General features: G+C 42.6%; 1 protein-coding gene across 7 annotated transcripts; it reads left to right on the forward strand.

Annotated features, from left to right (window-relative positions):
- The first annotated feature begins 1,678 nt into the window (after positions 1-1,678).
- ODAM (odontogenic, ameloblast associated) lies at positions 1,679-21,476 on the forward strand. 7 transcript variants are annotated; one of them, XM_069978271.1, is made up of 11 exons: positions 3,160-3,197; positions 3,427-3,465; positions 12,229-12,294; positions 15,434-15,475; positions 15,570-15,605; positions 17,958-18,080; positions 19,213-19,260; positions 19,470-19,556; positions 19,899-20,036; positions 20,160-20,222; positions 21,283-21,476. In XM_069978271.1, exons 3-10 carry the CDS (start codon positions 12,241-12,243, stop codon positions 20,187-20,189), a joined length of 558 nt encoding a protein of 185 aa, XP_069834372.1. In that variant the 5' UTR covers positions 3,160-3,197; positions 3,427-3,465; positions 12,229-12,240; the 3' UTR covers positions 20,190-20,222; positions 21,283-21,476. The 7 variants fall into 7 exon arrangements, with proteins under 7 accessions (XP_069834377.1, XP_069834379.1, XP_069834372.1 ...); XM_069978274.1 differs by lacking the exon at positions 20,160-20,222; XM_069978275.1 differs by lacking the exon at positions 15,434-15,475.
- The last annotated feature ends 445 nt before the right edge of the window (positions 21,477-21,921 follow it).

Here is a 21,921-nt window from a genome sequence, read left to right on the forward strand (position 1 = left end):
TGCAAATATGTCAGGTAATTCCACTCTCAGTCAAACGTCCGAAAAGCATGTGTCATGATAAAGACTCAATACCCAAACTTCCTGTGTAAACACGCTGGAGTAAATCCTGAGGGGCTGTACAGACGTAAGGTATCAGAAAAACCGCTGATACGTCACAACAAAGGGAAACAATAGTAGAGGATGAGGCACCAGACCAGTGATAGACGACTATACAGATGTTACACAGAGGATGTACTATAGCAATGATTACACCTGCCTAGTTGATAAGCCAGAATTTTCTCCATTATGTGAAACCATTGGTAGATTTGTAAGCTTAAAGGGAAATATAAACTATCAAAAGGCTGGAAAGAAAGAACGCTGCAAAGACTTCAACATTACCAGGGGAATCTTTGGTTTCTGCTTTTCTGCTTCCCTTATAATACCCGACCTGCCCAGAGCTGATATAATATATACACAGTTACATCATTACATAGTGGTGGTGGGGGGGATCCATTGTGTTCTACCTTTATATATGTAACATTATCTATAATCTATCTATCTATCTATCTATCTATCTATCTATCTATCTATCTATCTATCTATCTATCTATCTCCTATCTATCTATCTATCTCCTATCTATCTGTCTGTCATCTATCTCCTATCTATCTATCTATCTATCTATCTATCTATCTATCTATCTATCTATCTCCTATCTATCTCCTATCTATCTGTCTATCTATCTCCTATCTATCTATCTATCTATCTATCTATCTATCTATCTATCTATCTATCTCCTATCTATCTATCTATCTATCTATCTATCTCCTATCTATCTATCTATCTATCTATCTATCTATCTATCTATCTCCTATCTATCTATCTATCTATCTCCTATCTATCTATCTATCTATCTATCTCCTATCTATCTATCTATCTATCTATCTATCTATCTATCTATCTGTCTCCTATCTATCTATCTATCTATCTATCTATCTATCTCCTATCTATCTATCTATCTATCTATCTCCTATCTATCTATCTATCTATCTATCTATCTATCTATCTCCTATCTATCTATCTATCTATCTATCTATCTATCTATCTATCTATCTCCTATCTATCTTCTATCTATCTATCTATCTATCTATCTATCTATCTCCTATCTATCTATCTATCTATCTATCTATCTATCTATCTCCTATCTATCTATCTATCTATCTATCTATCTATCTATCTATCTCCTATCTATCTATCTATCTATCTATCTATCTATCTATCTATCTCCTATCTATCTATCTATCTATCTATCTATCTTCTATCTATCTATCTATCTATCTATCTATCTATCTATCTATCTATCAATATGCAAATTACACTTAGCAATGATCTGGTATCTGATTGGCTGTCTGGTTTCTCTATGACATCACAGAGTGACATCAGCCCCACATGATGACATACATGAATGATAAGGCTCTGCAGATCTCGGAACTCTTCAGAGTTGGAGTAGGAGTATAGGTGTAAGTATCTCCCCCTCTATCTCCCCTCCCCCACCCTGTACTGAGCCCTCTGCGCCCCCCAAGCCTGGTGTCCCCCAAATCTCACACAATAGAGAACTTACATTGGTGAGTGATCCGCTAGATCCATAGAAACACCAAGAAGCCGCACTAAAAACATTTCTTCTCTCTTCCTCAGGTTCTCGTGTTGGATAATAGAGATCACTGCGATGACTATGAAGGTAAGGGCCTGTTCACACTGTCACAGTCTCTACGCATATCCACTGCAGTCAGCCTATAGGGGGCGCTGCACCCATCACAGCCACAGTTACTGCATCCAATCTCCACAATTATTCCTATTTCTAACCATGAAGATAATTGATGGATTAGAGATTGGGGAGATTTATCCTGCTGTCCTATAGTAAGATGCTTCTCACTGCCCCTAGCAACCAGAGCTCCCATAGCAACCAATCACAACTCAGCTTTCATTTTACCTTAGCAATGGAAGCTGAGCTGTGATTGGCTGCTGAAAGCAGAAACTTACTATAGATAAAGCCACAAATCTCCAGCAAGGTACCTGCTATGTGTTACTGGTGCTGCCCCCTGCTGGTCTCCCTCTGTTACTGCTGTGCTGCAAGTTGTTTGTATCAAATAATATATAAAAATCATCATCATCAGGAGTAACAGCGGAAATCTTCCAATGATACTAACTCCCTTTACTTTGTTTTATCATTACAGAAATGGTCTACAGTGTGCAACTTGCACTGTAAGTATCACCATCATTCACCCCCACCCCCACCATCCTCCCCCCTATCATCCTCCATCAATCATCCTCCCCCCCGCCCCGCCATCTCCCACCCCTATCATCCTCCATCCACCCGCCACCATCCTCCCCACCATCCCCCGCCAGTCTCTCCATGATCCTCACCACCATTACCTTCCACACAATCCTCCCCACCAGCCTCTCTGCCAACTCCCACCATTCTGCCCACCCTCCACCCTCCCACCATCCTCTCCGAGCCCCCCCTCCCCACTCTCTATTTGTCCGCAATGTAAACAATAGGATTCTACAACCAACATGGGGGCGGGATTGGGCATTTTACTTTATTACTATATTGAACATCTCAGTAAATCTCATCTCTGTATTTTTTTTACAGCTGAGGATCCAGACCCCTGGGTCGAGGACCCTGATGAGCTGTGAGTATCAAACCCCCACACACACACCACCACCACGTATTGGTTACATCAAAATGTCTCATAGGGTGGGGGCTTCTATCATTGTGATAGGTGTCCATGCTCTGGTATAGTAAACAGCCATGCACTGTGCGTTGCTGGTTACTCTATGGCCATGGAGGTAAATGATGATGCTGTGCATGGCCGCTTAATTTCGTATCTCCTATAGCCACTTAACTCCTTATACCCCATGGCCAATTTCTGAAATAAATAGGGGAAATTTTGAGTATCACTAGTTGTGGAAGACCTGTCAATACGTTTCTTATTCTGGCTTCTCCTGCAGATGGCTCTTGTTGGTGCCGCCGTATCCTCATGTTCTCAGGTATGGTGGAGTCTTCCTTGTAGAAGGAAAAAAAATCCAAACATCTGAATATTTTATATAGCTAACCCTATATAGCTGCTAGAAGAGATAACTAATCATCATTCTCTTTTTTCCTCTATATAAGGATTGACAATTTCAAGACTGCTGAGGACGACGGACCTGATGAAGCGTAAGTATTACCCCCCTTCCACCCCTCACCCCCCATGGCCACTTATCTCCTTATACCCCATGGCCACCTATATCCTTATGCCCCATGGCCACTGATGTCCTTATACCCCATGGCCACCTATCTCCTTATACCCCATGGCCACATATATCCTGGGTAGTGTGGGTAGTTCTATGCATCACTAGTTGTGAAAGACTTATCAATGTGTTTCTTCTTCTGGCTTCTCTTGCAGATGGCTGTCCTTGGTCCGTTCGGCACCTAATGCTTTCAGGTATGGTGGAGTCTTCCATGTAGAAGGAAAAATAATCCAAACATCTGAATATTTTCTGTAGATTCCATTTATGTTATGTTATCCTAACCAGTTCTGTTCTTTACCAGTGGCGGCTTTCAGAAGTATACCTGGCGGCCTACTCTCAATACTCTCAATACTAACAAGGCATTTTTTTATTTAATATCGTCTGTTATTAAATTAAAAAAATACATTGCATTGATTTCAATGGAATCCCGGACAGAGTGTATGCACTCTGTATACACTCCGGCCGGGATTCCTTGTTGCCACACAAAAAACTGATATGTGAATTTTGCGCGGTAACTATTCATTGAATATCAGCCGCAAAAAAACGACAGTGCAGACAATGTAAAATCCGGCTCCGGACACACTTTACACTGTCTCCTATGGTGAATTGGAATGCAGACACACCTGAATGTGCCTGCATTCCAATTCAAAAGAAATTAACCTAATCCGGCCGGTACTGCAGTACCAGCTGGGAGGAACTTCAGCTGACAGTGGCTGTTTTGTGAATTAGTAGTGCGGGGAGGACCGTATGGAGTGCCCAGAAATGGACCCTCTATAGTTATAGCTGATCTTCCCACGCATTTCGGACATTACTGTGTTGTCAGTTCTAGTTCTAGAATATTCTGTAGGAAATTATTCCTAAGCATCACCATCTGGCATTTATATTAACATCTGGCATCACCATCTGGCATATATTAACATCTGGAATTACCATCTACCATCTGGCATTACCACCTTTAACATCTGGAATTACCATCTTAACCATCTGCCTTTCAACATCTATTATTACCACCTGAGACTCCATCTTATCATAGCCGCCACCCTCCTCTCTGCATCTGGCAGGCACTGCTCATACTGTGCTGAAGACACCTTAGCTGGCAAGAACACAGCGCTGTGTGCGCAGCAAGAATGCAATATCGGTGCTATTACGGAGCGGGAGGAGTGGGGAGGCCGCGGGGAGCAGCTAAAGATCATCCGGGTGGCACATGGAAAACAGCAGCGGTCTGGTGCTGCTGCTCCTATTACACAGAGCAATGGCCAGCAGACCGTAGCTATCATTATCAAGACTTTGGTTCATGCGGAAAGATAACGATCAGCTGACATCGTACACCAAACGATTATTGGCCGGAACAACTGGTAATTGGCCAAGTAAGTCCGATACTCACTTTGCATAATAGTACCTATAGGGGGCCCCTCTGCTCTCTGACTGTACAATACTGAATGACAGACAAAGCAGCGATGAACAATTCGCTCCACTGTCTGTCAATGTCATTCTCTCTTGTAAGATTGGGGCCACGGCCCGCACCACAGGGACCTGTCTCCCCATCCACCCCTCACCCCTGCCCCTCTTACTAGAGGCTGCACTGCACAAATCCCTGCAACAAGAAGCCGTCGGACCAATGCACCGCACTATTGTATCATCATAATGTGCGTGTGCCAGGGGGGGGGTCTCAAAAACAATGAGAGAGTATAGCCTAGAGCTGTGCAGGGAAGCGAGCGGCCAAGTCATGTGTATTTGTCTATGTCTAATGTGCATTTTTTCTTGGCTAGGGGCTGTCCAGGAAAAGGAGTAGGTTGGCTTCGGAATATGGCTGGGAAGGTATGAGGGGCCGCAAGATTGGAGGGGGGGGGGGGGGGTTGGTCAGTGTGGGGGAGGCAGTTCACAGCTCTGCCCAGGGGCCCATAATAATGCTGTTAAAGGGGTACTCCAGCGAAAATCTTTTTCTTTCAAATAAACAGGTTCAGAAAGTTATATAGATTATATAGATGATAAAGATTTGTGAATTACTTCTATTAAAAAATATCTCAAGCCTTACAGTACTTATCAGCTGCTGTATGTCCTGCAGGAAGTTATGTTGTATTCTCTCCAGTCTGACACAGTGCTCTCTGCTGCCACCTCTGTCCATGTCAGGAACTATCCAGAGCAGTAGCAAGTCCCCATAGAAAACCTCTCCTGCTCTGGACAGTTCCTGACATGGACAGAGGTGGAAGCAGAGAGCACTGTGTCAGACTGGAAAGAATACATCACTTCCTGCAGGACATTTTTTCCCCTCCAAAGTACCCCTTTAAGGTTCCCTCTCCCAGCTATAGGAATGCTTTTAACATAGCACCAAGTGGTGGGCGCGTCCTACCGCTACCCACACTTTGTATAGGCCTGTCAATAGTTTAGAGCTATGAAAACTACAACCAGGTCTGCTTTAAATACAAACCTTTATCGGTTACTTACAGTGGCTAAAAAGCAGTCCAATCCTAATAAATGACAGATCTCAAAAACCTTGAGGAAACATGTCAGATTGGAAACTGTATAATGTTTTTTCATTAAATACAGAATAGCATTTATTTATCCATTCTAATTTTTCATTAAAAGTAACAACTGCTTGTTGTAGCAAAGCAACATTTATTATAACAAGTTGCTTGTTACCCTGAATACAGAAGAGAGGGGCATACATGTCAGGTTATCTTCTTGGCTCTGATTTGTTTAAATGCCCAGACTCACAAAAACATGGCCACTTTTTTTTTTCTTTTCGTTCCAGAAACTGCACCACCCTTGTCTTCTTATATTGTAAAATCACACCGAAACTGAGAACCAAAATAGCTATGTTTTTTCTAATCCCGTACCTTATTCTTTTTCATATGTTTGTAAGTGATACAGGAGAAGGTTAGGTAGGTAAGGTAAGTGACATAGGAGACGGTTTGGTAGCTACGGTCAGTGATATAGGAGAAGGTTTGGTAGCTACGGTCAGTGATATAGGAGAAGGTTTGGTAGGTAAGTGTTATAGGAAAAGGTTTGGTAGGTAAGGTAAGTGATATAGGAGAAGGTTTGGTAGGTAAGTGTTATAGGAGAAGGTATGGAAGGTAAGGTAAGTGATATAGGAGAAGGTTTGGTAGGTAAGGTAAGTGACATAGGAGAAGAGTTGGTAGGTAAGGTAAGTGACATAGGAGAAGGTATGGTAGGTAAGGTAAGTGACATAGGAGAAGGTTTGGTAGGTAAGGTAAGTCATATAGGAGAAGGTTTGGTAGGTAAGGTTTGTCTATTTGCTGATGACACAAAAGTGTGCAATAGGACTGATATTCCTGAAGGTGTCAGTAATATGGAAAATGATTTATTGGTTTAAAATGGAAACTGCAGTTGAATGTTTCCAAATGTAAAATAATGCCCTTGGGGAGAAGTAATCCTCTATCCGAGTATTATAAATGTAGTTCTGTGTTAGCAAAGACTTCAGAAGAGAAAGATTTATCTATATTGGTGGGCCCCAAGGAACATTTCCTCTGGTGGGCCCAAGGTGCCCCAGTCCGACACTGTTCACGTTCAACGATTCCCAGTGTCTACCCAACACTTGTATTTTGTAAAATCTTTAATAAAAACTTATCGAACCATAACACCCTCTCTACGAAAACTTTTTGGTTGACTGTCTATGTTGATGTAGGATTAAAATAAAAGCCAACCCGCCCCTCTGTTAAAGAAAAGTTACAGAATGCAGGCTTGATAGGGTTTTTTAGCACATCAACCATGCACCAAAAATGAAGGTTCACAAACCTAAAAAGTTGGTCTGTTTCCTGGTAGTAAATTGCCAGGCAAGGTCTTGCCTTTCCGCGTCTTCTTCATTTCATGACGCTGCTCCCTATAGTTAATAAAATGCATTTTATCAAGTATGTGTGAAGTCTGAAAACATGGTTAATCTGTGCTGAACGTTCCAGTCCTGCCTCAGTTATAATAATAGATGATTGTGCCAGACATAAAAAAACTGATAATTAGTCTTTTATCCTGTATCCAGACTATTATTACTCAAGTGTTCATTATGTCATCGGGTACTAAGGTCATCTCATGTCACACAATCCATAGCATAAAGTGGACATGTACTTTTAAAAGCTGTCATCCAAATGCTTGTTCAGCCGATAGCTCTTCCTCCTGACCCCCATACACATGCATTGATAAGCTAACCCCAAACCTGAGCATACAGCATTTGAAAAACTGATAGACTATATCCATGTTTTCCAGGACTCCCTAGGGCTGCATCCAACTTCTTCAGCCACTAGTAATCAAATGCTACACGCATTGGTTACTGGAAAAAAAAAACAATATACAAAAGTCAGTATTACTAATATTACCGCTATACTATAGAAAAATAAGACATTGTGACCACGTATTTACCACTAGAGCGTGGCTGTATCCATGTTTACCAGGTCGCTCTAGGGCTCCATCCATCTTCTTCAGCCACTGGGAGTCAAATGCCGAGCGTTCAGCGTTTTGCAAAACCATAATGATTCTCAATATGAACCAATATATTCTACTAAAACCAATATAACCTACATACAGTGACCAGTATCCCAACACAATAATAGGAACCCTTTTGTGTCCTTACACACAATTATGCCTCAGCTTGTTCCCCCCCACACACACACTAATGTCAGGGGGAGTTGTGTAACCTTTATATAAATTAGGTTGTTGGCCTATCTTGCTTAAAGCGACTCTGTACCCACAATCTGACCCCCCCAAACCACTTGTAACTTTGGATAGCTGCTTTTTATCCAAAATCTGTCCTGGGATTCGTTCGGCAGGTGATGCAGTTATTGTCCTACAAAACAACTTTTAAACTTGAAGCCCCGTGCCCAACGGCCGAGGCTTAGAGTATCTGTGCTCTAACTTTGCACCACCCCTCCGTCCCTCCTCCCCACCCTCTTCATCATTAGGAATTCCACTGGAACATTTTCTCCTGTCTGAACATTGCACAGGAGCCTTAACGATCCAGCCCATGTTCAGTATTCACACAGCTGAGGAATAGGAAACAATTTGCCTGGAGCATTCCTAATGATGAAGAGGGCAGGGAGGAGGGACAGAGAGGTTGTGCCAGCCTAATGCATACACAATTTAAGCCCCGGCCGTTGGGCACTGGGTTGCCAGTTTAACCTCTTAAGGACATATGACATACCCGTACGTCATATGTCCCCCGCATGGCGACCCCACTCTGAACTGCCGCGATCCTGGAAGCCACGTGTAGCCCGGGATTGCGGCTATTAGCGGGCACGGTCTGATCGCCATGCCCGCTAATCAAGTAATCGAAGGCAGCTGTCAAAGTGTGTCTAGTGGGGGAGATCACTCCTCCGGGAGAGCGATCTCCATGTCTGCAGCCAGCCGGGGACCACTCCAAGATGGCGCCGACCCCGACTCGGCACTCGTTTGTTTTCGGCTGCAGCAGCCGAAAGCAAACGAGTGCCGATCTCATTGATCTTTGCTGTATAACTATACAGCAAAGATCTCAATGAGAGATCAAAGTATATATACTAGAAGTCCCCCAGGGGGGCTTCTAGTATATGTGTAAAAAAAAAAGTATTGTTATTAGTAAAAAGCCCCCTCCCCTAATAAAAGTTTGAATCACCCCCCTTTTCCCATGTTTTGAATAAAAGTAAACAAATAAATAAATAAACATGTTTGGTATCGCCGCGTGCGTAATCGCCCGAACTATTAATTAATCACATTCCTGATCTCGCACGGTAAACGGCGTAAGCGCAAAAAAATCCCAAAATGCAAAATTGCGCATTTTTAGTCGCATCAAATCCAGAAAAAATGTAATAAAAAGCGATCAAAAAGTTGTATATGCGCTAACAAGGTACCGATAGAAAGTAAACATCATGGCTCAAAAAATGACACCTCACACAGCCCCATAGACCAAAGGATAAAAGCGCTATAAGCCTGGGAATGGAGCGATTTTAACCCCTTAGCGACCCATGACGTATCTGATACGCCATGGCGCCGCGGGGGGTGTTCAGAGCGGGGTCCCGCCGGGACCCCGCTCTGAACGGCACTGATCCCGGCTGACACGTGCAGCCGGGCAGTGCCTCTGTTAGCCGGCGCGGGTCCCGTTGCCGCGCCGGCTAATTAAGCACTTCAATGCAGCTGTCAAACCTGACAGCTGCATTGAAGTGCTTTATGCACACTATCCCTGGTGTCTAGTGGGTCGGATCTCCCCCCCGCGATGCGATCGCGGGGGGAGATCCGTTCTTCTGCCCGTGCCGGGCCTCAGCGTCGGAATGACGCTGATCCCGGCTCGGCAATAGATTGCTATGGCCTGCAGCAGGCCATAGCAATCTATGACCGATCTGATGGATCTTTGCTGTGTATATACACAGCATTGATCTCTATGAGAGATCAGTGCTGTCTATATACAAGTCCCCCAGGGGGGCTTCTAGTCCATGTAAAAAAAAAAGTAAAAAAGTGTTTTTATTAATAAAAAATCCCCTCCCCTAATAAAAGTCCAAATCACCCCCCTTTTCCCATTTTATAAATATAAATTAATAAATAAATAAATAAATAAATAAACATATTTAGTATCGCCGCACGCGTAATCGCCCGAACTATTAATTAATCACATTCCTGATCTCGCACGGTAAACGGCGTAAGCGCAAAAAAATTCCAAAGTGCAAAATTGCGCATTTTTGGTCGCATCAAATCCAGAAAAAATGTAATAAAAAACGATCAAAAAGTCGTATATGCGCAATCAAGGTACCGATAGAAAGAACACATCATGGCGCAAAAACTGACACCTCACACAGCCCCATAGACCAAAGGATAAAAAAGCGCTATAAGCCTGGGAATGGAGCGATTTTAACTTCAAGGGGTTAATATATGTGTACATTATCTGTATACGTAGCTAGATGTAATCCTCTCCTGCCACAGAGAATTACATATGTTAATTACACGTGTAATAAATGGCTTTAACAAAAAATAAAATACCCAATGACGACAGAAAAAGTGGTTTCAGTAATGATCATTTACCTTCTAGTTAGTCATGCTAGGTGCGCTGCCATTGGTCCATCTGTATCTGTCTACAGTTTAAGAGAAGCCATGTTATCTCGCCTAGACATTTCATGTCACCGCCTAGGGCCACTGCACTGTAAAGGAGACGAAACGTAAGTCGGATTTCTGAGTTTTTATTACTCCTTGAATATGCTTGTGTCTTATTAGTTTTGTTATTTGCACTTTTTAGCTAGAAAATAGACATGGACTATGTTCAATAAAATATCTTTTTTAATTTATTTCCAGTGTTTTAGCTTCATATGACATTAGGTTATGTATTTCTGGGCCACAATTATTAGCCCAGTGCTTACGTATAGTGTAAACAAGTTTCTGGCAGGCTTTATCTGCAACTTTGTAGCCTCTTTGTACAGTTTGGAGGATGAATCTAAGGTCAAGTTGCTGATGAACTCACTGTCATTATACCTCTTCTCATGACAAAGTTGCAGACTTGGATTTGTTTACATCAGCTCTTTTGGAAGGGAGGAGGGGGAGATGGAGAGAAGAGCTCACACATATTTTTTGGTGTTCTCTGCAGAAAACAGCAGATCAGAACTGGGGGAAGGAGACTGAATAGATAATAACAAGTATGAAATGAATTGTTAGTCTCACCATGGGCTGCAACATGTGAAAAGTTATGAGTGCAATACCCCTTTAATATAGCAGAGCAGCATCATAGGCAAGTCATGTTAACAAATCTACAATTAGAAAATAGAACATGTTGGTAAATAAAATGGGATTTTAATTAGTAAAATTTAAAATGTTTTTATAGTTTTTTTTATATATAGTATAATAATGGTGGCTTCTATTAGCAGCTGCTGCATTAGCAGTTCTAGAGCTATTCCCTTTAAAGCATATACTTGAACATAAGAAACCTGTCAAAACATATTCCCTGAACTGTAGAATTGACATGTCAATTCTTTGGGCGGATTATGGATAGCACTTGAGAAATCCCATTGAATAAATGGGACATGCAGAATTTCAAGCGGAATCCACACTGCAGATTCTGCTTGAAATTCCTCATCTATTTCGTAGTGTGAACATACCCTAAGCCTGTCTGTGATGATGAGATCACTGCTGAGAAGTGGTGTCTACAGAACAGACAGTGTCAGCTTATTGTCTGGTTCAGTGGCCGGTATGAAAACTGCACGTTTTCAGAGCTTTTAAAGAAAAATGATTTATCTTGCCAGCAATCAATCAAGTGATTTCCACTTTTTTACGTACGGCTGTGTTCACACCTACCGGATCCGCAGCAGATTTTCATGCTGCGAATTTGCAGCGAAATCAGCTGCGGATCCTGTACTGTGAAGCTCAATGGGTCCCATACACGCAGCGGATCTGCTGCCTGCATGGGACCTGGCCCCTTTGACCCCTGCGCCGCCGCCGGCCACCCGCAGCGTACAGCCCTGGCCCCCTTAACCCCCCGCACGCCCAATCGCCGCCCCGGCCCCGGGGGCTGCGTTCAGGTGTGCGAGGGGGCCGGGGCGGCGATTGGGCGTGCGGGGGTCTGAGGCGGAGATCGGGCATGCAGGTGGTGTGGGGGTTTAAGGGGGTCGGGGCTGTAAGCACCCTAAGGGTTCATTCACACATACAGGATCCACAGCAGATCTGCAGCAGATTTGATGGTGCAGATTTGATGCTGTGTTCAGTTTGTGCTGAGTTCAAATCTGCTGCGACATGGTGTGTGTAAAGCTACCCTTAATCTAGAAATACACCTGTTGTGGATGTAAGTGGATTTGAATTGTGAATTATGATTGTATCTGTCACAGAGCCAGAGATACAATATAAATGGTGATATAGAAGCTACCTCCACCCATGTTTTCCAGATGCTGATATGTTTGATCTTTTAAAAAAAATCCTGTTATGGAATTTCTGTAAGGAGTTAGGATAACTGTGTGCCTCACAAATATTTTAATTTACTATTGACCTTATTGTCTTTTTTTTAGGTGTTACTGAAAATGAAAATTTTAGCCATCATTTTGTACCTCTTTGGGGCATCTCATGCTATTCCAGTAAGTGCATACACAGATAGATATATAGGAGATAGATAGATAGATAGATAGATAGATAGATAGATAGATAGATAGATGATAGATAGATAGATATCCCAGGATACAGGTAGCACAATACCAGTTTGTGGAGTCCGAGTGCCAGCAGGGATGGCTCTGACCAAAATATAGATAGAGATAGAGAGATAGATAGAGAGATAGATAGATAGATGATAGATAGAAGATACTGTATATGGATGGATGGATAGATAGATAGATAGATAGATAGATAGATAGATAGATAGATAGACTGTATTCAAAGACAGATATAAGTTAACAGGGGCGTTGCTAGGGTCCTAAAACATCCGGGGCCTGGGCCCTCTGAGTGTCGTCATAAATGGTTAGCGAAGGAGCCCAGTGCAGAAGTTAGTAACCTCAATGACCGCTCTATTAGCCCAGCTCTATTGCTGTCACTCATAACAACTGTGGCTAAACAGAAAGAGGCAGCCACCTGGCCTGAGCTCCTGTCAGGGTCACTGTCACCAGTCGCAGTACACCCCAGTGGTGAAAAATTGCCAAGTAAAAGCATTTCTAAGAAGATTTTATTGCTGTGTCCCTCCATAGTAATAATGTCGCCTGCTTTTTTCCCTATATAGTAATAATGCATCTGCTGTGTCCACTATAGTAATATATTTCCCCCTCTCTGCCTGCAGTAAACCCCCCCCCACACACACACACACTACCTTCACCTAACCCATACACACACACTACCCCACCTAACCCATACACACACACTACCCCACCTGACCCATACACACACACTACCCCACCTGACCCATACACACACACTACCCCACCTGACCCACACACACACTACCCCACCTGACCCACACACGCACTACCCCACCTGACCCATACAAACACACACACACTACCCCACCTGACTCATACACACACACACACACTACCCCACCTGACTCATACACACACACACTACCCCACCTGACCCATACACACACACTACCCCATCTGACACATACACACACTACCCCACCTGACCCATACAAACACACACACTACCCCACCTGACTCATACACACACACTACCCCACCTGACCCATACACACACACTACCCCACCTGACCCATACACACACTACCCCACCTGACCCATACACACACTACCCCACCTGACCCATACAAACACACACACTACCCCACCTGACTCATTCACACACACTACCCCACCTGACCCATACACACACACTACCCCACCTGACCCATACACACACACACTACCCCACCTGACCCATACACACACTACCCCACCTGACTCATTCACACACACTACCCCACCTGACCCATACACACACACTACCCCACCTGACCCATACACACACACACTACCCCACCTGACCCATACATACAAACACACACACACACACTACCCCACCTGACTCATACACACACACTACCCCACCTGACCCATACACACACACTACCCCACCTGACCCATACACACACTACCCCACCTGACCCATACACACACTACCCCACCTGACCCATACAAACACACACACACACTACCCCACCTGACTCATACACACACACTACCCCACCTGACCCATACACACACACACTACCCCACCTGACCCACACACACACTACCCCACCTGACCCATACACACACACACACTACCCCACCTGACTCATACACACACACACTACCCCACCTGACTCATACACACACACACACACACACACTACCCCACCTGACCCATACACACACACTACCCCACCTGACCCACACACACACTACCCCACCTGACACATACACACACACTACCCCACCTGGCTGACACCCCCCACCCCCCCACACACACACACTACCTCATTTGGCGGCCATCCTCCACACATACACATTACCTCCCCTAGCGGCCACCCCCATCTGGCCGCCATCAAAGGTGGTTTAATATCCCCTGCTGGTAGTTCCCCTGTGTATACATCATATACACCCCATATGCATACACACACACCCTAAACACACTGCACATACATCACATACTTACACACATACTATACATGCATACACCATATACATATATCATATACACCAACACTGTACATGCATACACTCTATACATCATATACACACATACACCATATACATACATCATATACACATACTGCACATATATCACATACACATACTGTACACATATGCATACACCATATGCACACACTGTACATGCATACACTTACTGCTCATATATCATATACTGTACATGCATACACTTACTGCTCATATATCATATACTGTACATGCATACACTTACTGCTCATATATCATATACTGTACATGCATACACTTACTGCTCATATATCATATACTGTACATGCATTCATACATCCTTTACACGTTTACTACACACACTGTGCACCTTACATACATAAGCACACTTTACACACATACACTTGCACACTGCATAGAGACATCCACAGTTCTCATACAGGGACAGGCAGGCAGGCACACACACTCACATACACACTTACTTTTTATCAGGTTGTCCTCAGCTCCTGTCCAGCCTCCCTCTTCCTCACGGCCCCGGCTCTCCTGTGTCCTCCCGCCCCTCCTCCCGACAGCAGAGGAAAGCAGGAAACATATTATGTGGAGGGAGCAGGACCCCAGACTACAGCATGAGGCAGCCTACTGGGCCTCTCCAGGAGCAGGGGCCCCGCACTGGCTGTCATCTGACTGGGTAAGGTAAGAGCCCCATCAGATGACAGCTTGCACTCACTGACTGCTGCACATCCTGCTGCGGGGCCAGGACAGTCACATTCAGTGTGCAGTGTGCCCGCACTGGCTGGCATCTGACTGGGTAAGTGCCTGAACCAGGGCCCAGTCAGATAACAGCTTGCACCGGCACACACTGACTCTGACTGCACGGGACAGGAGGAGTCAGTGTGAGTGCACTCACTCACTGACAGTCTATAGGAGATGCAGGGGCAGAAAACATTCGGGGCAGCAGGCATTTTATCCGGGGCAGGAGCCCCGGATAAAACTGCCTAGCGACGCCACTGTAAGTTAAGTGACAGATATTTTATAATGTCTATTGAACGTTATACCTTCAACTTCACTATATGTGCATTCTTTGTTTCTCCAGCTGGTGGCGCAGCGCCTTCTCTCAGCAAGTAATAGTAATGAGGTCTGATTCTATTTTTCAATGTATTTACTTTACTTATCATGTATGTCTCATGAAGAACAAAATCACCACTTTGATATTCTGATTTTTTTTTTAGGTGCTACTTGGAGTTGTAAATCCTAACATTCCTCAGGTATTGTAAAATACTATCTTATCTTAGAGAATATTGTGCTAATAATAATAATTATTTTATTCTGCAGCACTTTACAATTCCTGAGGTTCAATACATTAACAAAATCAGACATTACAGAGATACACATGCAATTTTCAAGTCAAGGAGTGAGGAGTGAGGGTCCTACTCGCAAGAGCTTACAATCTAGCTCTGATGTTTTATACATGTAAATGTATCACTATTCACTAGATTTGTATGTAGACAGACAGATTTCTCTACCTACACTATTAATAATGTAGGCACTCTGTCTATACTGTTAATAATAGGGGGAATTCTGCTGGCATAGGTGCTTCTTGATAAAAAAAAAAGTAGTTTATTAGGGGTAGAAAGTAACAAAAAGGATTAGAGGCACTTTGAGGAGAAAAGGCCCTGCAAGATTTGATATGGATGCATCCCAAGCGCTGTCATCTTGACTGTCTGTTCACAATTAACAGTTGTAAGCATATTGTGTGCATGGAAGCATCAAACACTCTGACATACTGATGGTCAAAGTAGATCTTGTTTATTAAATGATGGCATACAGTATATATATATATATATATATATATATATCCTGGGGGCAGGTGGTCTTCTACTTAGCCTCGTGTCAGTACTTCATTGGCTGAAGTACAAAAATAGTTACTTGCATAGCACAAGTGTTTGATAATAAAGCTTTAAAGGAAACCTCCCGACCCCTGCTAGAGCACCTTATACATACCTGATCACGCCCTGCTTCTTGAGACCCTCGGGTGATGGAGATTTCAGCGTCTGAAGCCCGGCAAGCTCCTAAGATGAGTCCAACGCTCATAGAGAATGACGGAGCGTCGGACTCACCAGTCATTCTCTATGAGCGTTGGACTCATCTCAGGAGCGCGCACGCCGGGCTTCGGGCGCTGAAATCTCCGTCACCCGACTGTCTCAAGAAGCGGGACCCAGCGCAATCAGGTACGTATAAGGTGCTCTAGCGGGGGGTGGGGAGCCTGTCACCCCGGCATTTTAAGAAATGTAAACATCTCTACGTGTTTAAAAGGTCAGTGCCATATTTTAATAGCTTCACTAAATATACGAAATATAATCATGACACCCTAACAGTCCCTTCCCCCCTTTGAAGCCAAAAACAGATGACCTTTATTCCTAGGTCAAAAGCTAACAATGTGTTCCACTGTGTATGTGGGTTCTAAGGTCTTCACCACTTTGGGGACTATTTTTTAATGGAATTACACAATGGAAAGTCAAAAGTCAAATTCTAGTCTATTCCTCTGACATATGGAATGTATGGAGATGGCCTTGCTTCTTTTTTTGTTTATTAGCTTGAGGCTTTTGGATTCTTCTTAATCATCTGACAGGGGGAAATCAGCATACATAGATAGAGTTGCGTCTTCAACATCTGGAATGGCTATAACCTCTGGTTGTTTCTTGAAAATGTTTTGTTTTTTCCTCCTGGAAAAGTATTTATAATCATCAAGTTAGTTTCAACCACTGATTCACAAGCCTTAAATACAGTTCCCCATGAATAGCTGATAAAGAAGTTAGTGAGAACTGGGACTAAGCAGAGAGTGGTTACAAGTGGTGTGCTACAGAGTCTGTTCAGGGTCCAGTTCTTTTTAATATGAGAAGGTTCTGAATGTGGAGACATGCTCTGAGAGCCCCTCCTGTCATGGTCCACCTTAGGTCTTTACGCTCAAGTCACCAATGTCAGGCTATGAGTGCGTAACATATGTCTGTATTAACAAATGAGTAGAGATCAGCGCAACTTGAGCATGCTCGAGTCTGATCATTCTGCATTTGAATACCGGTGGCTGAAGACGTTAGATGCAGCCCTAGGGAGTCCTGGAAAACATGGATACAGCCTATGGTCACTTCTCTCATCTTCTCTACTTGGATGAGACAGCTGGTGGCCGCCTCAATAGGAGAGTCAGTGGACAAGGACCTCCTTGTGGGTTCAAGTGGTAGACCTACTGTGGACATGCCATAAATGTCTGTGACAGAAACATCTCTTTTAGGCTAGGTAACATCAATATTTTGCAATCTATCTCACTGTATCTGTTTTGGAAAACATACAGAAAAATTTGGTCAGCCACATTTACAACAGTTACAAAATGTATAAAAAAAACCCTGTTTTGATTCTTTCTTTTTATAATGTAAGTCAATGGAAAACGGATCAAAACAGATGACATACAACAGCATCCGTTTTTACCATCTGCCTTTTTCATGGAACGGATACATTAAAATGATAGCAAAATCGTGATGTGAACCTAGCCTTATTTTCTTGGTGTTATACTTTTACCTTTTTATTGAAATGATCAGTAAATATGAATTTATTTATAATCACAGGGGGGCGCCATGAATCTCTTTGTGCCTGGTATGTATCAGCCACCGCTACAGCAGAAGATTGCAGGATTGCCACAGATCCCATTTAATGCACGCAGTGGGTTAAATGCTCAACTTCCAAATCAGGTACCATTCTTAGCACAACTCTGACCAGTTCTTGGCATTATTATATGATTCCTTTGACACATCCTTCACAGCATAATCAGTGCAATGCGTCATAGATGTTATTGGGTAAAACATATTCATTATTTAAATAGACACGGTCATGGGAAGTAAAAAAAATAAAATATATATATATATATATATATATCTTATAAGCATAATTTGATTGCTTACATAGATTAATGCAATGCATATGTACTTTATCGGTCTATTAATTCGGTTCTCTGCTGTTCTCTGTTTGCCACAAGCAGACTCCACCAGCAGAAGGGTTACGGCAGGCCCCAAGGTGGGAGTACTAATTGGGTCACTGCGCCACCAATGACATCTGTCAAAACTCTTTAGATCGCTATTGACCACAGGATCTAAACAGTTAAAAGAGACGTCAAAGGGATTGGGCGATTGCATCCCCATTAGTGATGAGCTAATACTGTTCAATCGAATAGATATTCGATCGAATAGTGAGATATTCGAATATTCGATATTCGTACGAATATCCCGCGAATATTTGATAAATTTTCAATAAGCGTTCAAATCCCCCAGCTTCCGATTTCACCCTCCAAATGGTCAAATAGATGTTTTTCACTAATCGAATACTTGTTCCCATAGACTTTAATGGGATCGAATATTCGATCGAATATTCGAATATTCGCGGGATATTCGTACGAATATCGAATATTAGAACATCTCACTATTCGCTCATCACTAATCCCCATTCTTGAGATCAGAAAGTGGTGGCCACACGTGTGTGCCAAGCCCTCCATTCATTGTAGAGTGATTGTGTGCCCTTTTTCAGGATAGGTGGGAGTCACAGCAGTCAGACCCTCAGTGTTTGCTGCACTCAGCTCTTTCCAGCGGCTCCATATAGAATAAATAGAACTGCGGGTCACGTGCCATACCCACAGCTTTATTCAAAACAAAGGAGCAGGGGACAGATACAGAGATCACGGGAGGTTTGGAGGTTGGATCCCCCACAATGTCTTACTTGTCACCTATCCTGTGGATAGGGAACAAGTTAATTTTATGGTAAAATACCCCTTTAAAGATTGTTTGAAATTGTAAAGAAAATGCAAAACATGTCTTTATCTCGTGTCTACAGGTGATGTCTTACGTGGTTCCATATGGAATACCCCAAAAGCAGGGACAGGTAAAAAGCACAGCTGAGCAAATAAAATCTGGATTTGATATTTATTTTAATACAATACACTGTGAATTCCATTGATATAAGATTTTATTCTGATCACCTTACAATATTAATGTAAGATATATAATCTGTAAATAAGCTGTTACTTAGACTGAAAACAAATGCTACATATAGTAACTAGTTGTATATTTCACAGTGTTTTTATTATACAGATGCAGATCGTTCCCCTATATCCAGCACAGCAGCAACCTGCCCAAGCTTCCCCAAAACAATTAGGCAATGAGCCTCCAATAGAGCAGGTAATCTGAGCCATGCTTTATAATGATCTACTAGTCAATGGGATGTCAGTTTTTTTTTTCTAAATAATTAGGTTTTAAATAATATTAAAATTGTTCAAAGGGGAACTATCAGCAGGTTAGACTAATCTAACTGCTGATAGCCCCTATAGCGCATAGACACATGCCATCCTCCTTAGCGCCGTTTCCGTGCTCTTAGTCAGGGTAAAGTTGGCTCCGGAGAACCCTTAGGAGCACTGCTGTGTCATCCGGCCACCAACAATGATTAGAGAACATTGATTCGCATAACATAATGAAACATTTTCTACCCATTATTATTAGAAATACTGATGTCCTCTTCTTTAGGTCTTCGGATGTATTGTTCCTCAGTTGAATGGAGAAGTGGTCATGCCTGCGAGTGGTCTTCAGCTTCCTACAAAGAACCCAGATGACTTGTTAGGGGATGTCAATCCCACATTAGTGCCAAACAACCAAGAAGACAAGGTAAATATCATGAGGTGACAATTTATCCTGAAAGGAAAGCCATTGTATAATCTCACCCTTTACTTTCTGGGTCTTCAGCTTATATAATACATTTATACAATATATGTTATGTTCTTTTGTTAGGTTACCACTGAGGTTATAAGAGCCCCTTAAATATCTTATAAATAAGAGGCTGCTATTTCTTTGGTAAGTGAGAGTTTTTGTGCACTTAATAGTAATTTATTAACATTTAACAGTTTGCAGAATTTAAAGGGAAATGGACAGCATGGATAGGCATATGTCCATGCTGACAGTTTCCAGATGCTGTGTGATCCGGCATCTTTGGTAAAAATATTCCTTATTTCGGGCTGACAGTGTCACAGAGGCGGGTCTATGTCACTGTGAGATCCTGTCCTGCCTCCTCTGGCTGTCCATCATTGTAGAGTAGGGAGGGTGGCAGTGGTCTGAAGATACAGCAGCGTCCGGAGAGCGGGGCGGGAGCAGACCCACCTAATTTTTAAATCAATAAGGAAAATATGCAACAAATCTGCATTGTAGCCACAAAATATGTTGAAATACAGAAATGCAGAGCTGTAGATTTAAAATCCAAATTGCAGACCAATTTTTTTTTACACAGATTCTATGCAGATTTTATTCTGCTATAAGTAAAAGAAACGTCTTAAGAAGTGATGCGATATTCTACAGATTTTCTGCATAAAAATCATCTTATCCAACTCCCCTTAAATCCCAATACGACCAATTGTATTGCCACTGATATTTTTCATTACATTTATCAGTATGAAAAATTCAAGTAAAAAGTTGAAACCACCTATACTCTATTTCCTTATTACTTTATTCACACGTTCCCTGCCAGCCAGCGCCATATTTATGGCTTATGCTACCCTAGGAATGTTGCTAGAAACGCTCCTCTGGCGATAATCAGCCAGTGTAAAAGTGTCAGTGAGGAGCAGCAAAGAGCCTGCTCATTGGTTGATCACATCTATTGTGTAATGGCAAAATTTATATCTATTGGCAGCCCATCTTCCTATGTATTTCAATGGCCACACAAATGATACAGTGATTGTTCTTATGGCCCGACTGCATGACTAATCCTGCCTTCTACAGGCACTACAAATAAGCGCCTTCCTCACTCATGGGCACTTACTTGCACCCTTGCATAGCCCTCAAATCAGGCCACACAGATAGTGTAAATATAGACAATTTTATTTGTAAGCAATCTAGTAACTGCAAAATAAATTTTCCACAGGAAAGAAGAAAAGAAAAGATGTAGCTTCCACTCCAAGCAAGAATTTATTTAGCAAATCTCCATTAATCTTACATTAGACAAACCTTTAAAGGGAATCTGACAGCTCTATATCATCCTCAGAACTGAAGTGTCAAGGAGGCTGTGCTGAGCTGCATGCATACGTATTTCTTTAAAGTATTTTTTCCTTTTCTTCTTTGTGGTTGTTTATTAAAAATGTTTCAGCAAATAAACTCCTGTGGTTATAATTTATTCACGTTTTGAGTAATCTATATTAGCAGTCGCATATATGATTTATGTAAAGTAGTACTATTGATATACATAATATTTAAAGCAGTTCAAAAAGTTATTGAACTATAATGCTCTATACAGGGCTCTTCCATGGTCGGAAACTGCCTTTCTGGAGTAGATCTCTCAGTTTGCTCACACAAATAAGTTGTGGTTCCTACCAGCAATTGGCGCCAAGTAGTGTGTACTCCCAAAACTCTCCAAGGAGGGGAGCACTCTCTCACTGTCCCTCTCTACCTTGGGCTCCTAAATTGGCATCTCAAAGAAGCTCTGATAAGAGATGAACAAATTTACAGTAATAACAAAGCGAATCGCTTAGTTAGCTTGGGGGTCAGTTTATCAACTTTTATAGCC

The sequence above is a fragment of the Dendropsophus ebraccatus genome, chromosome 7 (genome assembly GCF_027789765.1).
Source record: "Dendropsophus ebraccatus isolate aDenEbr1 chromosome 7, aDenEbr1.pat, whole genome shotgun sequence".
Classification (NCBI taxonomy): Eukaryota; Metazoa; Chordata; class Amphibia; order Anura; family Hylidae; genus Dendropsophus; species Dendropsophus ebraccatus.

Bases quoted from the DNA above. Each gene is read 5' to 3' on its own strand.
- ODAM (XM_069978271.1), top strand. From the start codon at position 12,241: ATGAAAATTTTAGCCATCATTTTGTACCTCTTTGGGGCATCTCATGCT. The intron at 15,606-17,957 runs GTATTGTAAAAT...TTATAATCACAG, and splicing joins TAAATCCTAACATTCCTCAG to GGGGGCGCCATGAATCTCTT. The intron at 19,261-19,469 runs GTAAAAAGCACA...TTTATTATACAG, and splicing joins TACCCCAAAAGCAGGGACAG to ATGCAGATCGTTCCCCTATA.